Source organism: Macrosteles quadrilineatus, unplaced genomic scaffold (assembly GCF_028750875.1).
Source record: "Macrosteles quadrilineatus isolate MER2022 unplaced genomic scaffold, UCM_ALF_1.0 Scaffold_4__1_contigs__length_99947679, whole genome shotgun sequence".
NCBI lineage: Eukaryota > Metazoa > Arthropoda > Insecta > Hemiptera > Cicadellidae > Macrosteles > Macrosteles quadrilineatus.
The window spans coordinates 37,268,076-37,292,242 of record NW_026542597.1 but is presented as its reverse complement, the minus strand read 5'-3'; the positions used below and the strand labels follow the sequence as shown (position 1 = coordinate 37,292,242).

General features: G+C 36.2%; 1 protein-coding gene across 8 annotated transcripts in view; it reads right to left on the bottom strand.

Annotated features, from left to right (window-relative positions):
• Positions 1-886: 886 nt before the first annotated feature.
• Positions 887-24,167, bottom strand: part of LOC128993630 (rap guanine nucleotide exchange factor 1) — a 39,224-nt gene continuing 15,943 nt past the window's right edge. For 4 of the 8 annotated variants that reach the window (XM_054417656.1, XM_054417658.1, XM_054417651.1 and 1 more), the window contains exons 5-20: positions 23,883-24,065; positions 23,292-23,380; positions 22,499-22,716; positions 20,567-20,689; positions 19,963-20,204; positions 18,097-18,256; positions 16,231-16,254; positions 14,290-14,476; positions 13,681-13,839; positions 12,781-12,998; positions 11,063-11,237; positions 10,687-10,866; positions 9,714-9,893; positions 8,325-8,603; positions 7,849-7,980; positions 887-6,590 (exon numbers count right to left, since the gene is read on the bottom strand). In XM_054417656.1, the coding sequence (XP_054273631.1) occupies positions 6,458-6,590; positions 7,849-7,980; positions 8,325-8,603; positions 9,714-9,893; positions 10,687-10,866; positions 11,063-11,237; positions 12,781-12,998; positions 13,681-13,839; positions 14,290-14,476; positions 16,231-16,254; positions 18,097-18,256; positions 19,963-20,204; positions 20,567-20,689; positions 22,499-22,716; positions 23,292-23,380; positions 23,883-24,065 (2,682 nt within the window). In that variant the 3' untranslated portion in view covers positions 887-6,457. Of the gene's footprint in view, positions 6,591-7,848; positions 7,981-8,324; positions 8,604-9,713; positions 9,894-10,686; positions 10,867-11,062; positions 11,238-12,011; positions 12,027-12,780; positions 12,999-13,680; positions 13,840-14,289; positions 14,477-16,230; positions 16,255-18,096; positions 18,257-19,962; positions 20,205-20,566; positions 20,690-22,498; positions 22,717-23,291; positions 23,381-23,882; positions 24,066-24,167 lie in introns of all 8 variants that reach the window. The other 4 variants (XM_054417652.1, XM_054417653.1, XM_054417659.1 and 1 more) reach the window with 4 other exon arrangements.

Here is a 24,167-nt window from a genome sequence, read left to right as displayed (position 1 = left end):
ATAGAGGTGCTGCAGTTGCCATGATAAGTTGTAGTTGGAGCCAGGGTTGCCAACTTCTGTTGAATTCCCTGGAATCCGGGGAGTAGGAGTTTATTCCGTTATTTTTCCTTTCTGTTAAAATTACGTGATTTCAGAATATTTTGATTTACCCATATTGCATACGTTGGTAGCATTTTGTTTGTAAGGGTGGTAGTGCTGGTAGGAGACGGTGAGTCAACGACGGCAGGGAATCGATAAACACTTAGCACGCTCTAGCGGCACATCAAGGAACCTTCCTTTGACAGTCTATATTTACTCTATTTGTCTATGCTAATACCTAAAAAATTATTTGCATTCAATAAAGCCAAAACATTTAAATTATATTTCACACTTTACTGCCTCCAAAAAATACAAAAGTAACTTAATAAAATATCCCTTTAGACAATATTAAAGCCAGGTTTAAACAACCCTTTCCCGACTGCCCCTTTCCGTTCCTGATCCCGGCTGCCCTGTCAATGTTCTCCTGCCTGCTCGACAGAGCGTTGTATTTACACAAACTGTTCTCCGCGCCCAATCTGAGCTCAGTGTGTTGTTTTCCTTCGTTGAAGAATGTCATGCTATAAAGTTTTTTTTAAGTTTTCAAAGTGTAATGTGATGGCTCTGTATTTATTGAAGCGGCAAGTTGTAGGAGTAGCATTAACTGCATTGACAGCATGCAAGACTTATGGACGTATTGGATGTTGAAGACCTCCGGAATATCTCGAGTATGGCACCTGCGATTTCCACCAATTTCCTCCATATGGTGACTTAATATAGAAAAAAACATGCAATATATGTTCAAACAATTGTAAAACTAACAAGATATTATTCTACAAGAATTAGGTAAATAAGTTTAAGATTTTTTCTCAAGTTCATCTTTATTGAAGATGGTAGCTGAAAGCAAGTTCGATATGGCGGAAAATATGTACAATAGTCGAGACAAAATACGTAGAAACATTAATTTTGAAAATAATTTCAAACATACAGTAAATATTGTTCATATACTTAAATGAAACCAGTTTAACTGTATCTAGTGGTTCAACCAATTTCTTTACATTTTCTAACATACGTTTTTTATAAACCCATAATTGGCTTAATTTGGTTAACAAAACATTATTTTGTTTGAAAGCACAAGCGCGTACAAAAATTTTTATCAGAGAGCTAACGATTAATTTGTTCTAATAAATTATACTTTGTTATAAACAAAACTCACACATCCATTGCTATAATTAATTGTGATTAAACAGGCTTTTCATTATTCTAGCTTTAAAATATAATTTTGCACCCAATGGTTTGTGTAATTTTGTTACTTAATTTTAATTAGATCAATAGTTATGCTTTCAGATACTATTATCTTAAATTGATCATTTGTAGGATTAATTAAATTGAATTTTATAGGTCCTTTGGAAAAAGATAAAGCCCTAAGTTAGGGTTATTTCAAAATATCAGGCTTTACCTCTTACCGATTATCCTCAAAATTTGCTTCTTGCATGTAATAGTAAAAATAAACAGTTTCTCTATCAGGCACAATTAATTCTTCCTGACTCTTTGAGTAAAAAATATATTTTGTAATTTATTTTTCCAGTAGAAATCCAACAATCCCAATAGCAATTATCCGTTTATGTTCTATACAAATGCTTGGAAGAAAAATAAGATATTTAACCTGAACATTTCTTTTGAATTGCCGTGATAAAGTTTGAGAGTTACTGGAAAGAACATTTTAATTGTCCTATGATTTACATGCTTTTGCACTCTCTCCTTCAAAATAAAACGAAAGAAACAAATTTAAATTCTCTAAAGTTAACCGTATAGATTCCATAAAGTATTCAGAGATTTTTAGTTACTATAAGTTTATCAGTATTACCCTCTTTATGAAATCGAAAAAATCAAATGTTTGAATTTTGGTGGACACTCATAGCAAGGATAGGCTAAAGTATCAACATTCCTGATTTGAGGTGCAACATACAATGAATTCATCCTGAGCTGTCCACTGTTTATTTTAGCTGAGCCTCTCCCACCGACCTCAATCTATGTCTTATGGCTTGCCTTAGACACAAGACCGTTCATGGAGGACCCCGACCCCCCACCACCGCGCCGTGGGACAGCGGAATCGAAACGGTCCGTCGGTCGGAGCGGTTTCTTCTTCTTCAAAACCAAGCCTCCTCATAAGAACCGAATAGTCGATAGGAACAAAGTAGTTTGTTGTTTGTATTTAAACTAAGTTGCTCATTAAACCAAAGTATTTTTTCCGGAGTTATTCAAAGATTTAGAGGCCTATGTAACCAATGGAAATTCTCACTATTTTATAATTTTTCAAAGGCTGATATTTATTTATTTATTGTTTTCTACAAATATTTTCCACTCGGCTGAATTAGATTGTTCATGATTATATTCGTAATTGTTACCAGTATATCTTTACAAATAATTATTTTACTTTTAGCGAATTTCCCTATAGGGAAGTAGCTATTACCGTAGGTCTCATGGTAAGACCTAAGCCCGGGACTGATTTACTTTTTCATTTTGATGTCCCCAGAGGCCAAAAACACGATTTGTTCAAATTTTTATATATCTATATATATATATATATATATGTGTCCATCCGCACGATAAATTGAGTAATTTTTGTCCGATTTTGATAAAATTTGGTTTGAAGGTGTAAGGCGGGATAAACTTGAATGAGTTCGCGAACCAGCATGATCGGACTATGGGAATGGGGGTTTATGGGGGGTTTTATGGGGTAAAAATAGGTTTTTCCCATTTTTGACCCTAAAAACACAAAATTTCACAATTTCTTTTTAAACCATTTTGTAGAGCTTAAAAAACAAATAATTTAGTATATTGAAGCGTTATTATGCGCCTAATTGTTACGGAGAAAATTTTAAAAAATTGTAATTTTAAGATTCCCATGTTATTCTTATGGAGAATAAGTCAACTGTTGTAGTTTGCTTGTTTATGAACATATTTTGATTTATTTTGGAAAATACTTTTATTTCTTAATAAACTATTATCATTTTATAAAAAAAATCTTTTTTACCCTCCCTGTTGCAGCAAACCTAAGTAGGCCTACTCGTTAAACTAATTCTATTTAAGTAGGAAATAAATGTGCTATTTTTATGGAGGCATTTTAGTGTAAATCCAATCAGGTTAATGGAAATTCGCTTAGTCTGCAGGTTTGCTGCGGCGGGGGTATTTTACTTAAATAATGATATAATTTGTTCACATTATTACTAAAGAACTACCTGAATTCCTGCATTTAACCTGTCTGCCACAATTTAGTTGTTTTAATACTGTCAATTGTATTTACCTGAGAAAATGCAGAGTTAAAAGGCCTGACGCTGTTCAGATGATTTTTTTGTTTCCCTTTAACTGTGAATAATAATTGAACGCTTCAATAAAGTTTTATCAAAAAAGGAAAAGTTTTTTGGGTGTAGCTAGTAATATACTTCTAAAACCACTTGACTTTGATGAAAAGAAAACATATCATTAATGTCCTTGTTGTACAAATTTTACTTGTCCTAAGAAGAGTTTCCGCTGCAATCATCACAAAGTTAATACAGTAGAAGTTTCCTGCTAAAAATGGTAGCCCTTCGGCTAACATTCTCTTCGATTGTATGAATGCCCTCATCTTATGGGCATTCTTTAATATAGGCTAATAACCTAAAAAAAAACTATCCCCCATTTCTTCTCTAATTGGTGGCGTTCTATGACTTTTCTATGTTTCCATAGTTTGAAAATCGGTTCTTTCAAGGATTGCTCAAGAAATAAAACAGCTCTGTGTCAATTCATTTTTCCTATTTGGTGAAATATGTCAAATTGTGTAGGCTTTTTTCGATTTTTTTCTTTAGTAATACGTCTATTTTTCTTTGTAATATGTACGCAAACCCAAATTCTAATAGTAAGTATTTAATTTCCACCAAATCAGTAAATCTTTAGATTGAATTGCAAAAATACATATTAACAGCAATAGCAATTGAATTATCCAGCTGATCATAATGTAAACAAGGACGTTGACGTTTTGACAGAAGACGACAGTCATAGATAACAACAACATTTTGACGAGTGCAGTTCGGATGTTCCGTGTTCCGTTCCGATACGCTGTCCCAGGCGCGGTGGTGGGGGTCAGGGGGGGGAACTGTCCTCCATGAACAGTCTCGTGCCTTAGACTGCTCAGACCCGGCTCTCTACTGCCCAAAAACACTATCAACCAAAAGTGTAGCAATTCCTAGGCAGCAGCCATATGTCAGACATAGTATGTAATCAGTTTTACTAGTTCTACTCACATGGATAAAAATGGAAAGAATTAATGTTACTCTTGTGTCCGATATATAAGACTAATTTTTGTAAAATATGACCTGATATATTTACTACACAAGGATGGTTGGATTCCACCGTAACTAAATAATAGTCTAAATGGATGGTTTTTCAAGCACTCACATTTTCAATTCCCAAGACATTGTATGGTATAAAGAGCAGCGTAGGCGGAAACTATTGACAAACTATCAAACAATAATACCAGTCTCACAGTTTCAACTATCAGGACAACTATTTTGGATGTGGAACTATTCCATCGTACTACACAGAGAGTTCAAACAGTCTACCGAATATTCCAAGCTATAAATTCACTGGGAACAATTACTAATATCACATTTAGTTATCGATATTTATTCTATAAGTGTAGAGCTAAATGATGCTTAGTAGAGTCAGTTCGTTTCATGATATTTCTCGGTCAACTTAGCTAAAATTTGATAATCGTGATCAGAGGTCGAATCTCTAAATTGAAAATTGACAAAACTACGAACATTCGGTGTAAAAATTGAAGAATATTTTGATACAATGGTCTTTCAGTACTGATATGTTTATAGCTGGATATAATGAAGCTGAATGCACCGTTGGAGTTGGATATTCAAATGACAACTGTTTCTGAAAACAACCTGGTATATAAGTGTTTTAAGGATGTGCTACACTAATAATTGAATTTGACTATTGTTAGAACATATAAAAACGCAAATCATGCGGAATTATAAAGTAGAAAACCAAACTAAGAGGTAGGTCTAGTTCCCCATGTCAGTTAATTTATATTATACATAATTGTTTTGAAAATTCTTTAAACTAAATTTTTACCCCTAATATTTATTGTAAAATGGACTTCTGTGTAAGCAGTGGACGCTAACGCTTTTGCACTGTGGTGAGTAGAAGAAAATGACAGAAGATCTGTCGAGCAGCCATGGTGTAATGAATCATAAAGTCAATGTTTGTCCTCTGCTGGCTCTACCCGGTGGATTGGTTACTCTTCAAGGTATTAACAAAGCTGGATTTCAATGGCTTGGTATCTAGAATTCTAATGACTTGAGGTTTTCCCCCAGATTGGATTGGATTGGATTTTACTAAGCAGAAAAAGCTGTGGTACCATATCTTAAACTTTTTCACCAATGTAAATTCAACAATTAGGTATTTCTGTTGAAGATACTAGTCCAACCTCTTAGTTCCATGGTAAAAATAATATAAAAAACAATCATAAACATGACTCAACAATCATAAGAACTAATATAAATAAATATACGCATAAAATAACAAAAACAACACGTATAAACCGTATTACATTGAGTTTATATCGAACATAATAACAAAACAACACGACGAAGAGACAAACGGTTGATAAAAACTGTTTACGACCATTCACTTTACACTGGACCTACGTACATTTAAAAAAATAATACAAAATAATATTACTTTTTAAAAAATATATTCGTATGTTACACTTAGCACATGCCACAAATATTGTGAAAATATTTACAAACAGCCACGACACTGTGGACCGTTCAAAACAAATAAAATCGTATCACATATAATAAAAATCTTACATATATTTTATTGCGTAATCGAATCACATGCACACGTACGTACGATCACACGAATGAACACTCACTTCACTATTAGGCCTAAAGTTGCACCTTTCCGTACTTCGCTTCGTTGCTCTGTTTCATTGTGCCGTTAAACCTTACGTTAACTCTGATAATTAAAGCATTGTTACCGTTACATTAACCTAAGGGTTCGATTGGGCAGACCTCTGCGTGTAATACTGTTAGCCTACTTGTAAAACTTAGACAACTAACGTAAAGGTAGCGGTGTTGATACAGTGTTCCATGTATTTAAAGTAAATTTGTTAAAAGTAAAGTAAACAAGGATGGTAACTATACTGGTCCAAGGAAGCGTCACAATCTGGTCTCTGATTTTGATTTGATTCACTGTAATTACAATCATTAAATCAACTATTATAAAGCTATAACCTGTAAAAAATGGTTTTCCTTTTCTAAGCAATCAGTTTGATTACATTTTCAAAACATAAATAAAGTTACATCGTTTATTAAAAGTTGAAAGTAAAGACCAGAAAATATGAACTCACTCAGACCACCAACTTAAACTAACGGAGGTTCCAACACTATTGGACAGGTTTCTTGGATCCTCGAGGTTTGATGCTCTCTGAGATCTGCCACATCGCTTCCTCACACAGAAACTCGTCAAAGTTGCTGAAGAAAGCTATGATTCGTTCACTCTTCTTGAAAACGTAGGTCCTGTAAACGTGAAAAGATTAAATATAATGTCTTTAAATGCAATGTCTAAAAACATTAATATAACCTAAGTATATGTAAACACAATACATACTAAAGTAAAACATGTAAAGTACATGTAAGTACATGTACATGTAAAGTAGTAAGATTGAATTAGAGATGTATCAAATCAAAATCTCCAATCCACCTTAAGGAATCACATTAAGCCCGGTTTACACGCTACGATAAAACGTAACGATTTGTCTGCAACGACAAAACAACAAACGTTGCATGCAAGACGGAACATGTAAACTGGAAGTCGTTACGTTTTGGGTGAGTTGGAGTGAATTTTGGAAGGTTGGTGGCAGGAAATCTCCACCAATTTCTGTAGATCGTAGCGACAAGTTGCTGCGTGTAAACGGCGACTAAGTCATCGTTGCAGCCTGTAGACCCTCACTTGCCAATGTCGCAACGTTTTTTGTGGTCCAGTTTACTGTATTTTATTATATGTTGTATTGTTGTGTTTACTGTTGATGGTATATTTTGACTGTTGTAGTGTAGTTTTAGCATTGTTGTTTTACTGTTTTGTGTCAGTGTAACATTCATTTGTCACTTAAAATGTCAGACATCCGTCAAGCCTCTCCTGATTTTCTCATAGACTTTATTGAACTGTACAAGAGTTTCCCTTGCTTATGGCAAGTAAAAAATAAAGACTATTCCGACAGGAACAAGAATGAGCTTTTCCTCTTGAAACGTTAAACAAATAACGTAAACAGACCACAACAGTAACTCATCCATCGTCAAATATACAGGTAGCCTATAACTACTTCACAACAAGAGACATTTGGAAGTGGTTTCAGCCAAAGTTGGAGGAAAAGACGGACCATGTAAATGGCCCGCCCAACCTCCAACAAAACATAACGATTAGTCGTTGCAGACAAGTCATTATGTTTTATTGTAGCAAGTAAACCCGCCTTTAGAATAAGAGATTTTATTAAATGGTTCTAGATTCAAATTTCATATTTAGATCTACTCATCATTTGCCCATGCCCATAGGTTTGTTCAAGGCAATGAACATCCAGAAATTCAATAATTTTAGTATTTTTTGAAGAAAGGGTAAATCTACTTTTTTGGCATAGTGAGATAATTTAGGCCTCTTTCTGTAAGCACTATGCAGTATTACCACAATCAAAATAGATGCCCATAGCGTTTGCCCTTAAAACTAGGTCGAATTTTAAAAGAATCATAAAGTGTCTATTTGGATTTAAAGTTGTCAACTCACCCTTTCTTGAAGCGTTTCATGTTCTCTACAATGTTGAACTGTTGCCAACGTTTGGAGAAATTGATAACACCGTCAGTCAAGTAGTCGCTGTTACCAATGTGTACAAAAGTTAAGTCTTGAAGCACCAAACCACTGAAAAACAATAAACCATTAGCCACAGGAGAAATTTAATTTACCTTCTTACAAGAAATATTGATCAAAAGAGGTGAATAGGTGAAAGAGGAGATAGACCCCTGGACTACTTTTCTTGGGTAAGCTACTGAAATCAATTCAATATCTTTCATGTTAAAAATATTACTAGATATTCATGATGATGCGTGAGTGAACTCTTTCTCATTCAGGGAAGCCAGCAGCCCAACAAAAATCCTTAAATTCTAGGCCCTTGTGCTTTATGTTATGTTACTACCTAGAATTTACAATTTGATTTCATTTTAAGCAAAGAAAACTCTCTTTGTATCAAAGATCTCTCTACTCACATGTAAGGTATACACGGTGGTTGTGTCTCCGCTAGAGCCTGCCTGTAAGCTCGGAAGCTACTCGAGCTGTCTATCAGTGCGCAATACTCTTTCAGTCCCTCGGTGATGTGTTTCTGCCACTCCAGCCGTCGTATGGGCGCCGAGTCCAGCGCCGACAGCAGCGCCAGGTACGAGTTGAAGTTGTTGATCTTCCGCAGGTGCTTCATGATCTTGATAAACTTCACCACGTACTTCTCCCGCTCCTTGGCGTCCGGCTGTTCCAGGATCCTCGACCGAGCCCTGCGGACGTGAGGAGAAATGTAAAGTAGAAATAATATTACAGAAGAATTTGTGGTGTGGTCATGCGTTACTGTCCTTGGCGGCTTCACGTTGAATGAAATTACACCTGAATGAGACAATGAAATAAACTTGGAAATAGATTCAGTTAACAAATAATCAAATATTGGTGGGTGACTCTCATTGTCAGTTTCACAACATTTGAGGAATTTAAATACAGTAGAGAATCAAAAATCTGAACGTCAAACATCCGAACCGCTCCTGAGAGTTTTTAATATATTGAATTAGCACAGAGGCAACAGATGTTTTAAAATTTTGCAGGCAGAACAGTCGACGCTCGGCAGGGAAATGTGAACGGGCTGAGCCAGTGTGTGTTTTGTTCGTTTCCGATGTACACATTTTTTAAAGAAACAATTTACCTACAGTAATGTAATGAAAATACCTAAGTACAAAAATCATTGTTTTCATTTCATTCACTATATCATTCACTATATCCTAGAACTGTATTTTTAATACTGTAGGCCCAATTATGTGTCTGTATTAGGCATTTCTAGGCTATGTTTGAAAATCCGAACAAATCGGTAATAATCTGAACTAGAGGTCGTGCGGAACGAGGTGAAGCCTGAGATTTTCGGCGGGAACGGTCTAAAGCGGGGAAATCCATGGTGGGGGTAGGAGACGAGCCGATCGTCGCCTCACATAGCGACACTTCCCCCACCACACCACTGTTCCCCTCCAAGCTTCACCTCGTTCCGTACGACCTCTACCTACGGTCCCAATTGGTTCGGATTTTTGACTCTCAAACTGTACTGTAAACAATTGTACACGTATAAAATAAAGAATTCAGAAACGGTAAACTAATTTGAAATAGGTTCAAGAAAAAAAAAATTAAAGGTTAAGTAGACAATTTTGAAACTGATTTAATACAGTAAAGAAATTAGAGACTGGTTCAATAAACAAATTTCTGACAGGTTTGGTATACAAATCGTAGCTTGTGAAGTAAACAAATTAAAGTCAAATATAATGGGAAAAAATAGTGGCTATCCAATAAAAGTATTAGAGACTAATTCAATAAACAAGTTGGATACGTCAGTAAATCTATGTCTCTCTCACCAGTAAGACATCTTGTTGAAGTGTTCAGTAAAGCGTGTGAGGTTTGGACTCCTCTCCTCATTCTGCTCCTGGGCCCAGATGAGTACCTCAGGAATCTCTATCTTCATAAACAGTTCAGAGTCCAGGAGTGTCATCTGCTCAGCAATGTGTTCAGACTTGAAGTCCAGCAGTGACGCTTGGCTGTAAATATGATTAGGGTTACTACTAGGCAATTCGGTGCTTAGTGAACGTGCTGAAAACACTTTCAAGTGAAATTAGGCACCACAAAGATGGCTCGGAGCAGGTATTGGTGTTGGCTCTATTACTGTTCTATATGTAGACAATCTTACCCTCACTATTTTTTTTCCTTTAGAACACTAGGCCCAGCCCGTAACCATTTTACACATTACTTCAGATTAGGCCAAGAGAATCAAGACCAAAGGTCATGAAATTATCATAAAACTAAAGCCATTGATGATAAGTAGGATTTGAACCCGGGACTTTGGGTACCTAAGCCAAACTCTTTACCCTAAGACCAGCTGCCTCCCCACTCACACCCTCTATGATATTTGTTTTCACTTTGCCATTGCAAAACAACACGGTAAAATACATCAGAGAGGGTGCATTGACCGAACAATAATTTAAAACATGGAAGATAATATTCCAGCAAAAACCCAAGTATTATGTTTCCATTTGAATTATTACTTTTATGGGATGACAAGTTAATGTTATTACTTTATTTGATTGTGTTGAGCAAGAAACTTACCCTCCATTGTTCGTAGGACAGTCTGTAAAGATGGATACCAAGTCTTCAGAGAATTTCTGTAGAATGCTTCTGAAGTAATGATCAGGTCTAGGCTAGTGTTCAAAATTACATTTCTCAGCAGAATTCAAGAGAAATTGAACTCAATAGAAATTGGTCACTACTGAGAGTTTATTTAGCCTTTCAGTGGACGTAAGGGTGAATAATACACGCAAAGTGTCTGAGCCTTACCGTGTGTACACGTTCTGAGAGGGCAGCAGGTTACTGGTAGCATGGTAAAGTCTCTTGATGTTATACTTCTCTAGGATCTTCACCCTGAGCGCCTTCGCCATTATCAGATCTCCGTTGCACAACAATTGATAAACAAAATCCGTTAACGTTTGTATCACAGTGGTTTCCAAATCAGAAATTCTGAAACATAAAGCATTGTAAATTAGATAAAAAACATTAATGGAATAAGTTCTTCGTTTAGTAGAAAGCTCTCCTAGCTGAAAACCGTTTCAATACCAATTAATAGAACATTCCTAATTAGCGGCCAAGCTAGAATAAGGAACAAACAAAACATTGGTCTATACAAATTTGATACATGAAATTGAATTGCACGTACGTGAGGTCGCTGACGACCCTGACTAGAAGTGAGAATGCCTCGCGTGCCGCCCTCTGCTTGGACTGGTCCGAGCTGCGTGTGAACCTCTCATGTCGATGGCACAGCTTCTCAATCAGGTCCAGCGGCGTCAGGAATGTCCTGTACGTTGTCAGAAACGCTTCTTGATACAAGAAGTCTGCAACAGACATAACCTGTAGTGGGATTCCTGCATACAAAAGGGGGAAAAACCATTTTGATGAACTTTCGTATTTGGCAGAAACATAGATCACACATACTCCCATGACCATTTATTACCAAGAAGGTATTTCGCCTCACCAACTAACAGCCTCCAATTCCTTTTATCAGCTTTTAACATTCTCGAGGAGATGGAAAATAAGGTATCCTAAGCCATGAGAAATTTTCATGGCTTAGGATACTTTATTTTCCATCTCTTCTTTGGGCATATATCTTGACCTTTTTCTATCGCAATTTCCCTTCCATATTTGGTCATAGCTTCTCTAAAAAAAATGCCCACAACCATCTCTGGTGCTTGAAACAGATTCCTTCAACTAGGCAAGGTTTCTTTCTGAGCTAACTCCCTTGCATTTATTAACTTTACAGATCAGTTGAAGACAATATCAAGGTTCTCTTTCTGTCTGGTATTCAAAGAGTGAATTTTAAAATGTTAATGTAATTATAACCAAATATAGTAATTTATTTGTGAACCGACAACACAGTAAAACTCTTAACATATCAAATTTACCTAAAATAGAAGATATACATACACCAAGTCAGGCCTCAAATTTTACAACAGTTTGAAAATGTATCTGTTACATGAAATGATTTTTTCGTTTCCTCGTTTTGCATAACAGTTGGTAGCAAATTTGTTAACTTTTATTCATTATGTAAATTTTACTGACATTTACTAAGGTTTACGTTGACAGAGAGACTACCAAAAACAATAACTTACCTGTTTCTTTTTCCTCTGTTAGCATGAAAACAAACTTGAATTAGAAATATTTTAATTCAGATTTTAAACTGAAATTATAATTAGTTACAGTTTTACTATAACAAACAACACAAAGATACTAAAAAAGAAAAATACTCTAACAAATACTGTAATACTGATTCCCCCCCTTTCCACCCCCCTTTTTGTATAACCAGTTGTAATAAATATACACGAATGCAAAAAAAAGGAGAATAAAATGGTTATACAGAAAAAATGTTGACAATAGCCTTCTTGACCATTTCAGCCACAGCTAACAATTCACCCATATAAGACTAGAGGAGTAGCAGGAAGATACACAGGTATGCGAAGGAAATTAAGTGCAGGTCCCTTAGGACTGGGACGTATATTATAAGTATAGATTGGGGCGACAATAGTGTTTGTCTTACCACACTTGCTATGGTACAGTCTTACCACACGGAGACAGAAGGTTATTTCACAGTCCACGATGGTTTAACACAAATAGTCAAATAACAAGAAGGTCCTATACAATCAAACATCACTTGGTAAAGACTCTACTGTAACTATTTACTGGGAGCGAGCTGGCCTAGGGGTAGACCTAAGGGCTTTGGAGCCCTAGGTCTCGGGTTCAAATCCCGCCTATCACCAATAGATTTCATCCATGTGATTATGCCGCGAACATCAAGGACTAGCCTAAAGTAATGTGTAAAACAGTTCCGGGCTAGAACCTAGCGACCTAGGACGTGAAGTTGGGATATTAAAAAAAACTAACTATTTACGAGAAGTGTACCGTTCTTGTTGGCCTTGGTGGCGTGTATGATGAGAGCGTCAGGATGTCCTCCCCTCACGTCTGGCCCCTCCTCCTCACACTTCTTCAGCACCAGCAGTCCGGTGATGTCCAGCATGTCTAGAGGCGAGTCTGGAGCCAGCTGTGCACCGTTGGTCAGTGGCAGCGCCAGCCGTGTCTCTACCACCTCCTTCTCCTTCTCCCTGTAAGGCAGGAGTGTCAGTATATAGGTTACATCAATTTATATCCGATTGACACAATTTGTTAAAAGATTTATTTTCACACATCAACAAAAACGGCTGTTTTCAATACATGCATTGATGGGCTAAAGTTGCTATTTTTTTTAAATGTATGTATTATTGTATAGCTGCAGTAATGCCATGTAATACATATTGGTGGTAATGGTGGTTGGAATTTCTACATAAGTGTTTTATTTCACACAATTGGATGAGCAAACTGTTAGTTAAATATTGTGTTCATTAACTAATTGTAGTGTGCCAGTATATTAATACATTGAAGTGTGTAATTTTAAAATTTTTGGAGGAAAATTAAAATAAATTTTTTTGTTGTAGATATATTTTATTGAAATTACGTTGTTTTAGTTGAAATATTGGATTCAAACATTTATATTTTGATTCACAATGTATTGTAGTCTTTTTTTCCTTTTTTCAGAGCTAATGTTTAAGTTACAAATAGCGCTAACTATAACAGATAAGAATGGAAGTCATAATCGGAAATTTATCTTGACGACCCAAACACATTACGTGATTATTTCAATTATTACTACCATCCTTTAACATTTACATCTATTAATCAAACAAATTCTTTCTCAACTTTCCCTAGCCATACTAGAAAGGAGTATCTACATTCAACTACACTACTCACTTTGGCGGGGGTGGTGTAGGTGTGAGAGCTGGGACGGGGCTGGCGGGGGGTGGACTAGCTGCAGAGGCATGACGATCTCTCTGCTTGGGTGGCAATGCAGGCGGATCATCCCCCGTCACTGGTGTGGACGACTGCGGCGACACACAACGAGGGTTGGGGCTGTGGACAAACATTCCTTTATTACTAAACTTGTAGCATATCATTCCTGAAGAACATTTAATTAAAAGGTAATACTGGTGTTGTAGTAAATCTTAATTGAATATACAATGGTTGAACTGATAATAATAATTCAACTGAGTTAGAAATCAACACAAAGACCTAACCCCAACAGAATTAGCAATAGACCCAATGAATGAGGTTGGCAATTAATTAAGTAAAAGTGTTGTTTTAGTAACACTTGTAAGCCTACCATGAAGTAAATGAATGTGCTAAATTTTAGGAGACCATGTAGGCAATATACAAGAACTAATCTACTCTTCATAGATACATAATGGAATTATAATGAAATAAAACAAACAATTACAACACCATCATCGTAGGATTGACAAAAGAGATCGCTAAGACACTTCTAAGTCTACAGCAATCCCTGACGTAGGTTCCATAGCCTACCTTGCTGCAGGGGAGGAGTGGCGAGTCAGCATGTTGAAGGAGCAGGACTGCGTAGAACTGAGTGTCACCTGGTGTTGCTGCCACTCAGCCTGCATCAGACTGTACGTAGCTGTGTGTACCGAGTGTCTCAGATACTCACTGGTGTTGGGCTGCGAGCAGTTACCAAACATCTCCATGTACGCCATTACTGCAACAGTTCAAACACATTGTCAGTTGTAACTACTAACAAGGGATACATCAATTCTCTATTTCAATTCTAGATGTCATTGATTCCTAGATATCGGTATCAGCAACAAGAATCAATCAACAAGGGAACATGGATGATATTTCTGCAATTGCATATGATGTTAATGCTTTTGCAATGATTGAGTAACAATGATGATGTTGTCAAAACGTGACAACAAAAGACGATCTTGATTTTGCCAAGACTGCAGAAGATGATTTTTTTACTTACTTATAATATTTATTTACTTATTTTTTTGCCTGGAAACCTTTAAATCAATTGTCTTTCATGCTGTAGGCCTAGTCATGTTTTCAGGTGTCTTTAAGGTATTTACGTTATACATTTTGACCAAATCTATTGTAAATCATGTTATGATGAATAAAGATTTGATTTGATTTGAATAACACTTTGATTGCGGATAGTGTTCACGATTTTGCCGAGACAATGGCAGAGGTTCTTGATATCGCTGTGACCATGGAAGATGATCACGATATTGAAGTGACTATGGAAGATGTTTCCGATTTTCCTTGACCGTAGAAGATAATCATGATTTTGCTATGACCGCGAAAGATGTTCTTGATTGTGCCGTGATAACAGAAGACATTAACGTTTTCACCATGACCCCAGAAGATATTCATGATTTCACCGTTACAGAAGATGTTCACAAATTTGCGGTCACTGCGGAAAATGTTTTGTATTTCCAAAAGATGTTTACAATTTGGCTGCGACCGCATTCATGATTTTTCCATGACCCCAAAAGACATTCATGATTTTGCCGTGACTGCAGATGTTCGTGATTTTACCATGACTGTCCAAGACTTTTACAAATTCATGGTGACTGTGGAAGAAATTATATATTTCATCGTAACCTCGGGAGGTACTCACGATTTAGCTGTGACCGCAGAAGATGTTCTCAAAAAAGAATAATAAACTACCCTGTATTTGTAAAGAAAATAAATTTGCATCTGGATCACATCATTGACAACTGCCCTCTTTACTTATTTTCAGATTGTTAAACAAAAACTCATCCCACAAGCACGAATATATTGAATGACAAAGCCTTTTACTTCACAAATACAACTCTTGACTTACGGTATCAACACTATACAGATAACTTGGATTAATAATATATCTTGTGCGCTGGAATACTAAAAAACAATGACTGTGTTTGCTCATTGAAGGATATGTAAAACTAGTAAATTATTAAATTAGAGGTACGCTTACACGAACAATCATGCTTTTACAGTTCACCAGACATGTAGACGTAGAAAAATACACATTATTTTGAAAAATATGAATTATAATATAACCTTAATCAACCAAAAATGGATCACAAAGTGAACATACTTTCTTTTTCTCAGTCACAGTTTTTCACAAATTTTCATATTTACCAAAGCAAATAAAAAAAAAAAAACACTTAAGTTGAAAAAAATACGATAGGTACTTTCTCCATACCTACACTTTTTCAGGGGGATGAAAAAATAAAGACTCCTCCTAAATCAGTACCACAACCAAACAGTTTGTACCATGAACAGAAGATTGTAACAAATCATGCCAAGTTTTGTTATGTTATAATAGTTATTTCTTAAACATTATATGGATTGGAAACTCTCCTATTCAATGACACATACAGCAAAATAAGAGTGCAAAGCAATATGCAGTGATAAAATTCAAACTTAATGTAAAAAGAAGCGACAAATATAAGCAAGGAGCCTTACCAGAATAAGCCACTGATTGAAACACTGAGGAATAAACCACAAACATTAGAATCTAAGAGGCTTGCTTTAGAACTCTGTATAAAATACACAAATTATTCTGTAAGAGCAGAAATGAATTGCTCATTATTTAGTGCCAGCAGTTAGAATAACTTTTTATTTCTTAGTTAGTAATATTTAACAGTGAATTGTGGTTGGTTTAAAGGTAAAGTGGTTAAGCACTGACTTGGAAGCCAACGTTCAAAAATCATGAATGGCTTTGAGGTTAACTGACATAACCTGTCGGTTTAGAACCGACCTTGAGTTGTTGGTTTACTGATAAAAAGTCTCTGCCTCTGTATTGAAGATTTCTCTCCACAAAAAGTTATAAAATGATTTTACGTTTTAACTCAACAAGCCAGTATTACAAAGTAGTAATGATTAGGAATTTGACTGAAAGTTTGTACTTCAGTAACTTAAATAAGCAAAAATATTACCTCATCAGATTATTGGTATATTAAAATTTTGAACTCAAAATTTATTTAATATAGAACTAAACATCCTTACTTTTGCTCAGCCTTTTCATAAAAATTTGGTATTTAAATCTAAAATTATTTCAACCTTGTGTTACCTGAAGAACGAAACAAATTTGACTTGATTTTACTAAAAGAAAACTGCCGTAGAAGCCTACTTTGTTTATTCAAATAGCCTTCACAATAATGTAAGCGATGAAATAGCACAACAGTGATTCGGCAGGTAGCAATTAACTGCAAAGCTTCATACTACTTGAAAGCATTGCTTGAGCTGTGAAAGTGAAAATAATACTGCGGTTGTCAAAGAGGTGATCAAAGTGTTCTTAAAACTTCTTGAAAATCAATTTAAAATAACAAATAACTTTTAAAATCAGTGCAGTATAGCGATAACAAACTTGTCACATAACCTCAAATTGATAATACTGCATTAGACAGTAAGTTCTGCTTGTCAGGCCATTTATTTTACAGGTTATGTTTCTCATGGGAACAAAAAAACAAAAAATGGGAGAGACAAAAAGACACACTTCCATACCCTCTGTATAAGAGCCATTGTAATCAAAGAGATGTAGAAAATAGTGAAATAGCCTAGCTAGGTAAACAGGGAGAAACGGGAGACATTTCTAATTGGCCGGCCCAATCAAAAAAGCATTTCTGAATTGCAGAAGTGAATGTATTTAGAAGGACCATGAAAAATTATGTTCTTATAAATTTTGTGCTGTTCACTGAACATTTATTACAAAGCAGAAAAATTGACACTGCAGTACTACATTAATAAATTGTTATTTGTTATAATAATTTTTATTATAATACTATAACGATTGGAAAATCAATTCTTAAGAACTAAACTTTTACTGGCTTCATTGCTATTGAATTGATATAAATTAAAAATTGGCATAGCCTCTAACAGTTTTATGTTAGGTATTTTGATGGATAAGCAAAATAAGGGATTTTTTCATTCAAGTTTCTCCCTGAACGTTGCCAAACTGACCTGAGAGGTTACTTCTGTCCCATTCAAAAACACCCTTATGACCATAAAACATAGAGGCGTTTTCACTACAACCCATTTCAATTGTAGGCCTATCTGAAACATTGGAGTTTGAAGCTTACAGGATTAATTGGCTGTGGCTGTTAAGTAAAGTGTCTGTTTAAATTTGTTATAGTGACAGAGTTCAGCTAGTATTTTCCAAACACCTTAAATATATATTTGGCATCTTAATGGCTCAAAAACACAGAATTCACTAAAAACACCCATTTTATTGCATTCCATAAAATTCCAAATGTAATTCAACAGTCAATGTTTGTCCTTAGCGTAGGTACATCATCGGGCTCGGATAAGTAAGCAATAATATGTACTTACTGTGCTTCTTCTTCAGAGGGAGAGGTGGGGGTCGGGTAGGACTAGAGCCGAGTAGGTCAGCTTGCGTGTGATTGGTCGATGGCACATTGTCATACTGTGATGGCTGCCGTTCCCGGCGTGACCGCTGTTTGACAGGGAGTGCAGGTGGTGTGACGGTAACCTATGGACATAATTTTAGATCATAAAATTATCAAAAAGATATCTGATTATATTGTATCAAAGAATTGCACTAAATGCGCAAAATGTTTTCTTTCATCTGTTTGGATAAAGACAAAACAAAACAGGGATGTAAAAAAAATATAGCGTTCAGCTAGATTACCTTACCTTAGAAGTTATAGTCCAGGGGATGATCAATACAAAAATAAAGGTATACACAACACTGATATAGGGGCCTATTGTTCTAGCAATGATTCCTTGAGACTGTATTGATGAAAGAATATTTTTGTCAGCACTAGCATCATTTTATGTACAGTTTGTTTGTGTCTAGTGAACAACAACTACTTATCATTGTACTAACAATGATTTGGATGAGTACTTGGTTTCAAAGTTCCAATTACAAGTGATTCAGTTAGCGTACAAAACAAAGGGGCTGTCAAAACATAAGGATTGACTGAATTCAGTGAATTCAAACACAACCGTTAAAAATTTATAATTGAGATGTGGGTTGATCATAAAAGTGAACTTTTCACATTTAGTGGTGGGTTAAGGTCGAACCTCAAATCCACCAAACCCTAAGAAACCCTTTAGATTAGTGATTCAACTGTGTAGACTCAAATGAATTTTTTAATCTGAATTTGAATTCAGTCACCCCTAGCGTTTGGCCATACAACCACAACCAAACATTGTTGTAATTCTGGCATGTACCATTTTGACAATAAATTTAAAGCTCAATTCAATTCAAACAATCTCTTTAAGTAGTCTAAACACTAAACAGATACAATGAACAGAATCAAAATATTTCTACTTTTGTTTGCAAAAGACAGTAAGACAGTAAGTTAACAAAATTATGTTTCAGATTAAACAATCAAACATAATTAAAACAAGCAAAAAACTGTTCAAGCAGCAAAAAATATATTTTTTCAAATCTAGTTCTAAAAATTCTGTAGTATTAAAAAAACTGTATTAATACTTAACAACATTTGTTACATTACTAACTAATATCATTTTTAACAATAGGGCTACTTCCAAGTACAGTATTCATGTTAAATATATTCACCGATTCCCGATCAAGATCTATCTGGGCCAGTACTAATCGAGGGAAAATTAGTGTTATTCAACCAACATTAACTGCTAAACGAAGGCATAGACAAAAAGAATTAAATATAGACCGTCAGCTGTGCTGCGTTTACCATAGGTTCTGGCGCACACCACTGGGAGCGCCACGGTAGTTACAGCGTACGCGCTACGTAAACAACAGCGGTGTGCGCCGGAACCTATTGTAACCATGGTAACCGCAGCACGGTATATTTAATTCTTTTTGTCTATGACGAAGGTCCCTACAAGAAATGTTTTAAATAAGAAAAATAACTTATTTAATAACCTTGACACTCCTTAACCTTAAAACTCGCTTGACCAAAAATAAAAATAAAACTTCCTCACCGGATAACTTTTTGATGTTAAAATCTATAATTACAAAAACATCATATGAGTTATCGTTATATAATATTTGAAATAATACTTCAGATACAATGGTAATATTTAACCATCAACTGTGCAAAGTTTGAAAATTTTATCTGCTCTCTAAGACGCTTAAATAGATGCAGCGACCCAGTTCTGGACACATCCAATATGGTGACACTGAGCAGTGGTATAGCCCCCCTATGAATACTATGTGCTCTTTGAAACACACTGAGAGCTTTCACTCACCACATTGCTGAAGCTTTGTGTCTGCGAGGATGTGATCTTTTGCGACGTTGTGACTGTTAAACTCTGAGAGTTGTCGCTCTGGGTCACGCTCGCGACACTCTGCGACTTGTTCTCACTGACAGCGACCTGCGTGGACGTTGCACTGCTCACTGACTTAGACGACGCTGTGCTGTAGTTGTAACTCTGCGTGGAACTTCGCATCGACACAAACCCCGACGAAGATGATATTCTCTCCGCTGCCACTGTTGGGGTGGGAAAAAATGGTACTTAGGATCAAATTGAAATTTATTTCTCAATAAGTAGGATGCAGTATCAAAAATTATGTTTGGGTATCCTTTCTGTCGCCACTTTGGTGAGTGTTAATTGTTTAACAAATGTAAAGAAAATCACCTGCCTGAGGATTTAATTTAACATTTAAATCTACCGTTTCTTCTAAAATGTTACAAATAAGAGATTATTTCCAGGTCATCAAAATTCACCAACATATCCAGTTTTTCAAGTAAGGTGGACACCCTGACAAATTTTAACCCTTTTAGTTTGACGCTAAGATGTTGGGGGTTTCTACTGAATGTAAGCTTGGAGGTAATTTAAAATGTTCACCAACCTGTTGTAAGGGTGGCCGGGGGAAGGGGAGGAGAGTCTCTGTGATCTTGAGAGATATTGCTACAAGAACTGTCCCAGCAGCAACACGACCCACTTGACCCGTTCAACAGACTGCCTCCTATACCTGTGTGGAAGAGATAGATTGGTATAAAAATTCTAAACAAATTATCTGAACGTGTGAAGTATAAACTAGTTATAGGAATCAATTAAATTCTTTTTCAACTGTGTTTGCTGTCTTATCCGTACTAGACAACAAGTTCACAATGAGCCGCTGGGAAAACCAGTTTTGCAGGGATTTGATCTTTATTTACCACAGTTTATCCTGAATCATAATATGTATGTATAATATTTGACTGGAAAGAAGTTCAATCATTTAAAATGTTATATGAGTCAAGTTTTCTAGCTTTGTAGTTGTATTGACAAGTTACAAATCAAAAAAGTATAAAATAAGAAGAACACAAATTGAAATACAGGTGGCACTGGAGAGAAGAAGAAACATCATGAATCAGTCAGTTTTATTTAGTCAGTGGCAGTGATAAGACAGTGCTGGCCAGCCTGTACAGTTTTAATCAGTTTTATCAATTTTATTCCATTTTAATTATTTTATCAACATGACAAGTTTTAATTATTGTGACTGTAACAGTATTTTTATTTTTAAGAATATATTGACATACCACAATGTTTTAATATTTGATGATGTGGTTGCATACAAAATGATGTGACCAAGTTATAAGGAAAGAAACTAGTCATCATACCAACAAGTGTCGTTGGATAAGGTAATCATTTTATTTGATCAAAATGAAGAAGCGTGAAATGAATAAGGATAACATCAAAAACCTCATGGCAACAAGTAAACTTAAAAATAAGTTGATTCCTATTCTTAACCAACATACAAAAAATTTTTTTAAAGCTACTCGTATTCCGTGTTTTATGGGTTTTAAGAAGGCTTGTGTACAATGTAGGCAAAACATAGCAAAGGAACTTCTTCTGCAGAGCTAAGAGCTTAGCCTCTAAAAGTGAAGCTATGGCTTAAGAGTCGATTGTTGTGAGATCTCATTGTATTACCGCAGCACTCAGGTACTGGAAAGTATTATGTATTCATTTATTACTTGTTTATGTCCTCGTAGGCTCTAGTTCTGAGATGTTTTACAAACTTACTTAGGGTTGGTGCATTATCACTGTTGTAACATCAATTAGTGATTGATGGGATTCATCCCAAGACCTCAGGGACTGAAGTCCTGCGCTCCACTAGATCAATTCGTTCCCTGATACTAGGTAGTATAGGCTAGTTTTTTTTAATAAAGTAAATTCTACTGTGTAGTGCCACCGCTGCAATCGGAGCAGTTGTAGGCTTTTATACAGGCGTGTGACGTCACGGAGACGTCTCAAGACAGTCGAAGATAGATGTGCCAGGAAGCACGCGCCACGAGTAGTCAGTAATAGTGTAGTGGTAGCAGGCCTGCGGTTGTTGCCTTTGTACGATGAGTATCACTAGCGTGAGTAGATAAAATAATAGGGGTTGGGGAAGGGTGTAGACCAGGGCAATGTGTAGTTAATTATGTACCCAGATTAATTATGTAGAATCTTAAGTTTGCCCAGTCGGTCGTGGTCCAGTTTCCAGTTTACTATGATTAATATTTGAATTCACGCTAGCTACTTGTAGATATAATTATATATCAATATTAGTCCATTTATACATAATTAAAATCTCTGTTCGCTAATTATTAATGATATGTATTAAAACATAAAAGCTGGCTATGATATTGTGCACTTTGAGGAGGTTATAAGTTTGTTTGAATAAGGTTTGAGTAACGACATGAAATGTGCGTGATTTAGCGGTGGATGGTAGGAGATATATTGGGCCCAGGTATCTTAATTAACATTCATCCAACCGCATTTCGCCACAACTGTACTATGTTTTAGTTGCTCTCACCGTGAGTGTGTTGCACAGAGTCCATGTTGATGGAGCTATCCTCGTCCACTAGAGCCTGTAGTTCGTCATCGTCTCTCAGTGAAGAGTTGAGCATGGAGTCCATGCTGCCTAGAGAGCTGTTGGTGCTTCGTAGACTCAACCTCTCCATCGACTGTGAGGGGAAGTTGGCCGGCCGTCGCTTGGGAGGCAGCGGCGGAGGCGACTCACTTGTCCATGACCTGCACAATACATGTAAAAAAAAAAAACTAAGAATGAAATTATCTTTGTGTCATGGTAGATATCCCTCTACACAGGCGATCTTTTGTTTAAAACAAGCCTATTACTTCTATGACCCTTTGGTAAAATTTATGACTTAAGTTGCTTCCTAAGCAAAACTCAGGATTCCCCAATAATGTCTGTGATTTTAAAGCGATTTATCCACCAAATTCTTTGTTTCCTGGTAGCATCTGTAAATTTTCAGTGATTTCTCGGTGAAACCTATTTTCCCTAATAATAACTATGACTTTCCGGTTAAGCCCTGTTCCAATAGTAATATCTGTGACTTTTCATTGACTTTCCAGCTAAAACCCAGGGTTTCCTAGTCATATCTGTGACATTCAAAATGTAGTGACTCCCCTCCCAGCTACATCCCACGACTCCCTAGTTAATTGTTTGACTTTTCAGTGACTTACTAGCTAAAGCCCATGTTTCCCTATAAAAATCCATCACTTTACAGTGGATTCTGATCTAAAGCCATCCCATGATTCCCAAGTGATATCTGGGAGTGACTGATATGCTCCCACAGCTACTGTACCTGTTAGGCAGTGGAGGTTTGGGAGGAGGAACGTCGTCATGCAGTATACTCTCACTACTGAGGGAGTGGTGTGGTGCGTGACGTGGAACCTGAAACATTAGTCACATGCCCAATGAGTAAAATATCCTCGGAGGCAACACTGATTTAAAGTGGCTTTTATTGCATATTTGTAACTATTCCAGTACCGTAATACAAAATATTTTATGATCAAATAGAGACCTGGTCTCACGTGGATCGGTTTACTGAGAATCTTCTGCATTACCTCAATCGATAAATGCTAGATGCATCTTAACATACACGTTTTGATACTAAAGTAGACATCCCATCTGTAGGAAGAATATAGTTAAATAAAACACAAGAGTGCACTGCAGTCTAAAATGCAGTTTCTCAATGAGTTGGTTAGCCTACTAATATAGTAAATGTGACAAAAGATGACATGGATTACAATAAGTCATTCTATCAGTTTGACTTGGTTAAAAGGTTTGCATATTCAGTAATATATCAGCACATTTTGTCAGAGGCTAACTACGTTCATTTGATTTTAAATCAGGCGACAACATTAACATATGGATGTAATGTCAAGCTGCTCACCACTGTCTGACTGGTCTGCTCCAGTATCTGCCGTTCCCGGGGAGTAAGAGGGATGTCGGGGAGAGAGCTGCGGCCGCTGAACTCCACTGAATATGTAGAGCTGCGGTCCAACGTCGGCTTGGAGTGGTTCAACGCCTTGTTGCTGCGTTCTGCGATCTTAGCAGACGCCAGGCTCACGAGGTTCTAAAACGATAACGTTTGATATTCTAAATTGTTTTGGGGAAAAATGTATGTCAATGTATTTTCACTTATTTCTAATATTGGCTTGCCAATCGAACATATCAC